Consider the following 10,744-nt stretch of genomic DNA (forward strand, 5'->3'; position numbering starts at 1 on the left):
GGGGGGATTTGTCCTCCGATCTCTCGACTAATAATAAGGGCACTAGTCCTATCAATTTCCAGTCGAATGACCCCCTTTTGAAGTTTCTACGACAACGCTTTCTATAAAAACCTTATATATTCCAAGGGCATAACTTACAACCCTTGTCCTGAGGGCTCTTGTCATCCTCAAAGACATAATTTGAGGACCTTTCAATTACGTTGGGAAAATGATTTGCGTGAGAGGGGGGCATTCACCCTCCGATCACTTTCGACTATCAAAAAGGCACTAGCCTTATCAATTTTCAATCGAAAAAGCACTTTTTGAAGTTTCTACGACAGCGCTTTTTACACGAACCATATATACCCCCAAGGCATAACTTACAATAGTATTGTTAAATTTAAGTTTACGCCTCCTCAAGTTGACCAGAAAAATAAAACATTATATCACTCCATAAAATTCATATCTATGCTCTTTAGCAACCTGGGTACGCTCTCAGTCGTTTGATTCATTTAAATAGTAAGAGCAGAAGTAGTATAGTTGGGTTAATGTTGATATTACCTGAACAATTGTTTTGGGTCACAAAACCATTGTTAATAGATGCATTTTGACTTTTGGAACATCTTTTCTCTTTTGCAAAACTACCGCAAACTCACCGTTATGGAGTTATTCCGGCCCAAATATACTGTATTTACACATATAGAATTGCAAGCATTTCCGTTTTCGTTGATCGGATATTTGAAATCGCGAATCTGTAATAGTTTAGAAACAAATTCAAGCTATATATTTGCACATCAGGGGGGTGGGGTAAAGCATAGCATATATTAAATACATAAACTAACCATTGCTGTCTTTAATATATGCTATGTTTTACCCCCCCCCCCTAATGTGCAAATATATAATTACTCCATAACGGTGAGTTTGCGGTAATTTTGCAAGAGATAAAAGATGTTCAAAAAGTCAAAATGCATCTTTTAACAATTCATGATCTAAAACAATTGTTCAGGTAATATCAACATTGACCATATAGTTGTAGCCCCAAACGTTTTCGCTTAATACACCCAACCGTTCTTGATATATTGCTGAGGTTTCTTCCTGGCAGCCATACATATAGTGCCTTTTGATTTAGTTTTGAAAGAGCATATTAGTTTTTAAGCATGATGGGACAATTGCATAATTGTGGGGGTTGATATACCATAAATCCCTAGTGACATAGCTGCTGAACTGTTTCATTATGCTAAACAAAATGGATTGTCTTAAAATTTTGACTGGATATGTTTGAAAAATGAATGGGCATCGAAGAAAGGCTGTTTGCCCTCCAATCTTTTGTTACTTAAAAGGATCACTAGAAATTTTTATCTTGAATCAAATTAGCTCCCTTAAAAACTTCAGTGATATTGCTAGCTATTATAGAGTGCCACTGCCAATTCTATTGCTTATATGCCCTATCAAAAACCTGCGTGCAAATAGTTTGTTCGTTTAATTGATATTCCCCTAAATATTTCACCTTAACACCCACAGTCTCATTAGTTATAGTATCTGTAGAGGTGGCATTAATAGCATACACATAGTGCCTCCTGGCTTGTTCAAAACCGTCAAAACATACCCTTAAAGGTCTACCTTAATAATATTAGCTGTTCTTGAGATATTGCTTTGTTGCCTTTTTAAAATCCACATACTCATTGTTTTGATTTAGATCAATATCAGGCTAAATATTTCTTAAAAGCTTCACCTTAATACTCTTAGCTTGCGTTGTAGCAATAGTTGTATAAGTAGCAGAATTCACACAGCAACTGGTTGGTTTCTTGAAATTCCCTTCAAAACACAAAGAAAATTTCAACTTAATACCATCCATCGTTTCTGAAACAATTCTAATAGGTTCTCTTGTGAATCTGTGTAGGCGTAGTGAGCTTCGATTTAGTTTTACACAGTTTCAATATATAGTAAAATGTTCACCCAAATCCCCTTAATAGCAGGAGTAACAAGATTTGAATGATTATATAGCACTTATTTATTCTTACAAGAAAAACAACAAAAATAAGAAAAGCACACACAGATAGTATAGAAAAACAAAGTAAAATATGTTAATAGTTCGCCGTCTCCATTATGGCTCAATACTTCCACTGAATTTCGAATATTTCTTCAACACTATTTCTAATTAAATACCATTTAGCTAAGATCTGATTACAGCACGACACAACTCATTTGTCTTAAACTCTACTGAATTCCCCTACAAATGGTCATCTTATACTCCGTTTTTTTATCTGTGTAATCCAAAAATATATGGAATTTTAAAGTTTCAAGGGCTAATATTCACAATTTCCTTTTCACCATCTACAGATATCCCTTTCAATGTCTCTTGAACCAACTAATAGCTTCATTTTTTCGAAATTATTAACTGCATTAACGACAATAAGACCCTTTCCATATGCAACCTGTTTTGCAAAAACGGTGTCATAGATATTGAAGAAATTAGGGGTTCAAAAATTGTAAGAATCAGCTTCTACAGTGTATCACCATGAATTACCATAATACGGTGCAATACCAAGAACGGTGAAAATAAAAATTTGATTCTTAGAATTGGTTAAGTAGAGATTTATACAACCATCTATGCTTTAAGAAACTAGAACAAAAAATAATCGAAAATCAACTTTTAATAAAAAAAAAACATTATTTTCAGATTTTTGGAGCAGCAGGCTCCAAAGGGCCTAAGAAGCTGTGGCTTATCTTTGAAGATGTACTCATCTTTGGGAATCTACACATTGTAGATATTCGAATTTTTTAGAGGAGAAAAGCTAGGTCAAATTTAACTATCTAGTTCTGCTTATTAACTTTCTCGGTTCAACGTGGCAACACTGACCAAATGTAATACTGTCCTAAAAATTGAATTAACTGGCAATAAATTTAGATAAATCATGGTTTATCAGGTATGAATAGATTCAAGATGGGTGGAGAAGGGCAACACTTTTGACGTCCTTGGTAATTCAAATGCAAACCTTTACTTTTATAGACTAAAATTTTGATAAAAATTTTTGATAAAGATAAAAAAAAAGATCAACCAACTAGGAATTCTACTAAGCATGAATACAACCGACGAAAAACTGCAACAAAATTAACAAAGCACGACCAGTTTAAGTTACTAAGTCAACAAAAACCTACGAGAAGAATCGAATTGAATTTTATTAATATTTTTAAGACTACGTTTATTTTTCATAGTAGTCAAAATTCCACTACGGTTTTCAAATTAAGTGATTAATGCCTAGTCTAAGAACTCAAATTTTGCGCAATATTTGAAAAGTTAGCACGCTTTTTATTCTAAAATTTAAGAATTCCTGTGGTGGCGCAGTGGGTTTGACCTTAGCTTGGTAATACGGGACCCAGGGATCGAATCATGCTGCAGCAATGCACTGCAGGGCCGACGCAGGGACCTTAGTAGTCAAGAAGCGTCGTTAATCTGATACAATCTAAAATTTAAGAAATTTATTTGAAAAATTAGCCATTTTTATATTTCTAACTTATCTTCTCCCCCACCCACAAGAAAATCAGACCTGAGACATCCTTGGGATTTTTAAATGAAAATGAAAGAAGATACTGAAGACAAAATTAGAAAAAAAATACTGTAAAGAATTTAGCCCTATACTCTATTAGAAAGACATCCAGATCCTAGAGTAACACAAAATATATACATGTTTAAAACTTTTGATTTTTTATTACGATCTAACGATTCAAAATTCATAGCCCAAGGTTTAAACAGGATAGTCAGTCTTAAAATCCGAACGATAGTCCGACTAGCGGATTGGAAATCAAAATGTACAATCAGATTATTAATAGAAACTGAATTTGGCGATCGTGTTCTTGATTTGAGAATCCCGAATGTTAATAAAAAAGATCTTATGTTTTAAGGTTATTCTACCCACAAAGAAGTAACCTCTGAAGATTGCTTAAACGTAGCCCTTGGAGATTGTTTTAAAATAACCCTCTGAAATAACACTTTCAGATTGCTTAAAAATAACCCTTGGAGATTGATCGTTATTTCGTGTTTGCACTGTTCTTGCGTCTTTGCTTGCCAACCACAAAAAAAAAGTAGCTAAAGTAAAAGAAAATAACAAATTCTGGTACACGAAAAACCTCTCAGCTGTAGTAATTCAAAAGCGAGCATGTTACCTGGCATGAATTATACAGTATAATTAAAAATCAGTTCCAGATTTTGTGAACGTGATTAAGGACCAATCCTTTTTACAAGGAATTGTAAATTAGTAAGGAATTTGTATTATTCTCTTTAGGAAACTAAAATAGGGCAAAAGACTTTAATATATAGTTGTAACTTTTTCTGTGATAGACAAAAACACAATTTGGGGGTGTCAAATCAAGAGTGAGTAGGGTAATGTGGATTTGAACGATTAGAGTGTAAATGAGCATAAATTATTTGGTATATTCTCCCCTTCAAATTAGCCTAGTAAGCGGTTTGACAATTACCTTAGAAATTTGGATCGCAATTAAGGCATTTTGAAAAGAACATAAACTTGTAAATATTTTTTTTCTTTGAAAAAAAATGTTATTGTGCCATGTTATTGTGTCTTTCGATTAATTCAACATTTCCCTCAACGCTCCCTCAATGCTTCAATTCAATACCCTTAGTAGTTCCGGACATATTGCATATGCACCCTTTCGACCTCTTGGATTCACATAGTGTCTTTAGATATTGTTAAACACTCGTTCAACATTCCCTGAAAGTTTCAACACCCTTAACAGTTCCCGAGAAATTGCAGATACACTCTTTTGGCAGCCTGAAAGATACGCTTTCTTGTTCGAAACCACCAAAAAAAAATACTGCAGTCCTTATAATTTTTGTATTTTTAACATTTAATCAAAAATTAAGATACGACCGGGAAAGATACGATCACCAGGAGACGATACAAATTCGTAAAAAGAACACACAAAAAAATAATCACAGCATTTTTTCAATTTTTGTTTGCGTTTTTTTACAAACAATGTCGTTTTTCTACTGCTCCTGTCGCTGTGCTTTTAATTTTCATGATAACAATATAAAATCATAATGAGAGGATAAATCATAATTTGCTACTAATTTTTTTTTCATTTTGCAATAACGTTTTTACATCTTTTTATTTTTTGGACGATTTATAAATAACGAAACTAGCCTGAAAAAAAAAAAAAATCTTGCCGAAGTTTTACAGCTAACATCAAATCAGAAAAAATCAACCACACTCTTTACAAATATTAAGGGGCAATTTTCCCTCCACAAAAGAAAATCTAAGATACCCAGGGTCACAAAGAATTCGTATATAGTAAGTTAAGACTTTTCTTTTATACGGTATCACCCCTCTGAAATCTGATTAAAACCACATAAATATTTAGCTTTAATTTCTGATTTCTGAATATTTTATCATGAAAAAGATTTCATCATAATTTAAACTAATTAATCCATATAAATTTCAACATCTCATCAAAGAGGATACAGTGATAATTATACAAACCATCTCGCAAAAAAATAGTATTTTTAAGAAAAGAAACAGTGCAAGTACCTCTCCCCCCCGAAGTAATTTCAAGGGTGTTATTATTTATCCTATAATTTATTGCATTTTCTGTACAGTTTCGTCTGTCGTTTTTTACGTTTCCTAATTTTGCAAGTTATCATACTTGACTTATAAAAAAAAAAAAAAAAAATTACATTCTTGGGGTGTTACCTTTTAGTCTTAGGTAGTTATTTCATCAACAAAAAAAGCAAAGATAAAGTCAATTACTTTATCTAAGAAATAAATAAAAAAGAAAAAAAGGAGCTGGATGTAGCTTCTGAATTACTCAATAAGTTCATAATCCAATAGCACATTATCTGGGTGTTTTGGCAGCTAGCTTTTGACTCTGCAACTTGCGACTCTCTCCTCTTAGCTCTCCATATGACTCCTCAGCACGTTTTCTCATTAGTTTTTCTTTTTCAAGCTCCATTTTAACACCATGCAGATCCTAAAATAAACAGCTAATATTGAAAACTGATGTTTAACGCGATCAAGAAGATGCGCGTGGGCCTTTTGAGAAACGGTGCAAAATAATAAAAACTAATCTCCAGTTCCACAAACAAATACAAATGGCAAAAGATACATTTTCTAAGCTGACAAAAACAGGTGACTCAAGCTAATTTGAAAACATTTGACCCCAACCCCACTTAAGATCACATCTCGTTCAAGCTCCGTATCAACACTATGGAGATATTGAAAAACAAAGAGGCTAACACTGAAAAGTGAACTATTTTACGCAACCAAGAAGATGCGCGTGCGCCTTTTGAGAAACGGTGCAAAATAATAAAAACTAATTTCCAGTTCCACAAACAAAATACAAATGGCAAAAGATACATTTTCTAGGCTGATAAAAACAGGTGACTCAAGCTAATTTGAAAACATTTGACTCCAACCCCACTTAAGATCACATCTCGTTCAAGCTCCATATCAACACTATAGAGATATTGAAAAACAAAGAGGCTAACACTGAAAAGTGAACTATTTTACGCAACCAAGAAGATGCGCGTGCGCCTTTTGAGAAACGGTGCAAAATAATAAAAACTAATTTCCAGTTCCACAAACAAAATACAAATGGCAAAAGATACATTTTCTAAGCTGACAAAAACAGGTGACTCAAGCTAATTTGAAAACATTTGACCCCAACCCCACTTAAGATCACATCTCGTTCAAGCTCCATATCAACACTATAGAGATATTGAAAAACAAAGAGGCTAACACTGAAAAGTGAACTATTTTACGCAACCAAGAAGATGCGCGTGCGCCTTTTGAAAAACGGTGCAAAATAATAAAAACTAATTTCCAGTTCCACAAACAAAATACAAATGGCAAAAGATACATTTTCTAGGCTGATAAAAACAGGTGACTCAAGCTAATTTGAAAACATTTGACTCCAACCCCACTTAAGATCACATCTCGTTCAAGCTCCATATCAACACTATAGAGATATTGAAAAACAAAGAGGCTAACACTGAAAAGTGAATTATTTTACGCTACCAAGAAGCTGCGCGTGCGCCTTTTGAAAAACGGTGCAAAATAATAAAACTAATTTCCAGTTCCACAAACAAATACAAATGGCAAAAGATACATTTTCTAGGCTGATAAAAACAGGTGACTCAAGCTAATTTGAAAACATTTGACTCCAACCCCACTTAAGATCACATCTCGTTCAAGCTCCATATCAACACTATAGAGATATTGAAAAACAAAGAGGCTAACACTGAAAAGTGAATTATTTTACGCTACCAAGAAGCTGCGCGTGCGCCTTTTGAAAAACGGTGCAAAATAATAAAAACTAATTTCCAGTTCCACAAACAAATACAAATGGCAAAAGATACACTTTCTAAGCTGACAAAAACAGGTGACTCAAGCTAATTTGAAAACCTTTGACCCCAGCCCAACTTAAGATCACATCTCGTTCAAGCTCCTTATCAACACTATATTAAAAAACAAAGAGGCTAATAACACTGAAAACTAAATGATTTTAACGCAACTAAGATGCGCGCGCTATTTTTGATATTTGTGCAGAAGAATACTAACTTCCAGTTCCATAGATCAGAGAGTTTAGAACGAAAATCGTAATTTTTAAAAAACAAAAGAAAATTTTGCGAAAATTATTGTTTTAGCGCCAAACAGTCCTGCGGTTAAGAGGGTCCAAGGGGGACAAAGTGTGTTTGTATAGATGTCCTTTGTATTTTAGATTAAATAGTTAGAGGGAACGTTTTCGCTAAGAAATCTTTCAGTGCAAAAGAATACTAACTTCCAGCTCCGTATATAAAAGAGTTTATAAAAAACTTCATAATTTCGAAACATCTAACAATATCCTTGGGGTTAAAAGGGTTCAGGGGGAGGGGTGGTTTTGGAATGTGTTTGTATAGATTTCCTTGGTGTTTTTGTTGATATCAAACAGTCCGTGGTAACGAACTGTAGTAAGGAGCGACCTTCCTCAATAGTAACCAAAACCCTAAAAAATGGAATTTTTCTACCAATAGCCATATCAAAAGAATCGCGTTTTAATGCTGATTTTAAATATATAAGTTTCATCAAGTTTAGACTTACCCATCGAAAGTTACGAGCCTGAGAAAATATGCCTTATTTTAGACAGTAGTGGGAAACACCCCCCAAAAGTCATAGAATCTTAACAAAAATCACACCATCAGATTCAGCGTAGAAGAGAGCCCTATTGTAGAATTTTCAAGCTGGTATCTACAAAAATGTGGAATTTTGTATTTTTTGCCAGAAGGCAGATCACGGATGCGTGTTTATTTGTTTGTTTGTTTGTTTTTTGTTTTTCTTTCTGGAGGGGTGATCGTATCGACCCTCTTGTCCTAGAATGTTGCAAGAGGGTTCATTCTAACGGAAATGAAAAGTTCTAGTGAAATTACTTCGAATTACTTTAGTGAAAACAGAAATTACTTCGTATGCGAAAAAGGCTGCTTCCTCATCAACGTCCCGCTCTTTACGCTGAAGTTTTTTACTGTTTTAAAAAGAAGAGTTGAGAGGAAGAGTCAAACTTTAGTGCAAAGAGCGGGGCGTTGATGAGGAAGCAGCCCCTTTCATATACGAAATAATTTCTGTTCGTTTTAAGTTATAATGTTGCTCCTTACTTTCAGTTAAAAAGAAACTTGTTTTTTTATTTGTACTTAGCAGGAACATTTTCGCAAAAATATCTTTCATTTGTCTTGTCGAAGTCAAACATTTTCTGTGGAGCCGGGGAGGGGATTTTGGTATTACCAAATGTACTTTTGGAGTAAAAAATTGCATATAAAAAAATTATTCGTTTCAAATATTCCCCCCCCCCCTCCTTGAGAAAATAACCTCCCTTCCCTAAGAAAATCCTGGATACGGTCTTGGCGGTGTGTATTTTTTTTTCAATTGACTTTTAAAAAATGAATTTTGCTTGGAAAAATGTAGTTTGCGTAAATTCTCTTGAAAAATGTGTACATGTGTGAATGAAATTCACTAGCTATATTGAAGGTAGTATCCTCTACAGTATTTTTTTTTTCACCTGCCATATCCCCTTCTGTAAGGCATTTATGTTCTTGCGGTGTTCCATGCACTTTTTTTCCATGGATTCTTTTTTTGATGCACTGAAGATGATTTCGTTGAGGTAAAATGCAAAAAAAAAAATCTGCTTTTGTCATTTTCGCTTCTTTTCTGTCCACTGGCTGATATTACCCTCATTTTCCCGGCTATTTTACTTTATTATTCATTCTTTTTTTTTCTTGTTTGTCATAAGATACTTTTTTTTATCATATATTCCGTTCTCGAGAAAAAACTTAACCAAATGCAATAAAATACTATAAATTAATTCAGATTAGCTGATAACCTTCAGTTAGGTCTTAGGCCTAAACCTTTTTGAGTGTTAGGTACAAAAGACAGTAAAATGAATTTTGATTGTTTTAAATAGTTAAGTGGTAACTTACACAAGCATATATATCATATAATATGGGAAAAAAAGAAAAACAATTCTGAAAAGGACCCCCATACGCGGTTCTAAGCAGTACAAGGTTGCCACTTGTAGCACAAGAGTGCTATTTTAGCGCTACTTCATTATGTGTAGCACTGTAGCATATGATCAGGGTTGCCACGTGTAGCATTAAAGTGCAATTTTGGCACTATTATAGTTAGTGTTGTAACATATCCGTAAAACAAAAACTCGGTAAGTAAAATTGATAAAATTGGTAAAATAAGGTAAAATTGCTAAAAAAAAATAGGGTGAAATACTGTACTCCATACGAAATACACGGTAAAATTGGTGATCTAGAGTCACCCTGTATATACAAAACCAGTTTAACATTTCTTTTGAAGGATCACTTTCAGCTTTTAATGAAATATTTTGATGATTCTGATTTTCCTGGGCTTAAAAAAGGTAATGCTCCTTCATCTAAGGTTTCATCAATTTAGATTAACAGTCTAATTTATCCCTTTGGTAATCTCGTGCCTAGGGTAATACCTCAGCACCTGGACAGTGCCTGATTTCGGACACCTATGTTGTAAAAAAACAACAAAATTATTTTGGAGTAAAATCATTTTACCAATTCAAACCTAAGAAATGTGACCGTAACAGCCTTGCATGTTTAAAAAGCCCCATTCAGCCACATTTCTCGTATCGTATACATGTTATTTTTCATTTATCTATAAAAGCACCGAATACAAGTAAAAAGTGGTTTATAACACTTTGATGACTCCGATTAACTAAGCACTAAATCATGATAGCAGAACATTCAGTCATTAAGACCATCTTCAACCGGATCTGCTGGCAAATCTGCTCATCTCCTTCAAATGCAGATTCCGATTCAGATGATTGTGTCTGTTCCGAAGCCTTCTCCCCCCAATAAAAGTCCTGGATGTGGCCCTGAGGATCTCAGACCTTCCTTTTTCCCTGCTTTAAAACCAATTCTGTATTTATCTGAACATCCTTCAAAAACAACTGCTAAATACAAGGGCCGTTAAACTTTAAATTTCCAACTGACGGAGCCCCCTAAAAAATTTATTCGACCACCACTTCCACATGAAGTTCCTCCGGGAAAAACATAATAATCATATATTAATACTTTGGACCCTTATGGGTCTTCACTACAGGCAAGCTATACGATTGACTCTGACTTAGACAGTAAAGCAGAAATTTCAATTTCCCTTCTAATGAAGAGCCGAAATCGTTCAGGGGGAAATGGGGAATTTCTGTAGGGAAAGGAAAATTCTCCAATGGGGATAGTTTTTGGGGGAGGGTA

General features: G+C 34.1%; 1 protein-coding gene across 2 annotated transcripts in view; it reads right to left on the bottom strand.

Moving 5' to 3' along the window:
* Nucleotides 1-1,966: 1,966 nt before the first annotated feature.
* Nucleotides 1,967-10,744, bottom strand: part of LOC136040658 (hyaluronan mediated motility receptor-like) — a 92,948-nt gene continuing 84,170 nt past the window's right edge. For both annotated transcript variants that reach the window (XM_065724941.1, XM_065724942.1), the window contains one exon: nt 1,967-5,961. In XM_065724941.1, the coding sequence (XP_065581013.1) occupies nt 5,827-5,961 (135 nt within the window). In that variant the 3' untranslated portion in view covers nt 1,967-5,826. The remainder of the gene's footprint in view (nt 5,962-10,744) is intronic.

The sequence above is a fragment of the Artemia franciscana genome, chromosome 21, assembly GCF_032884065.1.
Source record: "Artemia franciscana chromosome 21, ASM3288406v1, whole genome shotgun sequence".
NCBI classification, from domain to species: Eukaryota; Metazoa; Arthropoda; class Branchiopoda; order Anostraca; family Artemiidae; genus Artemia; species Artemia franciscana.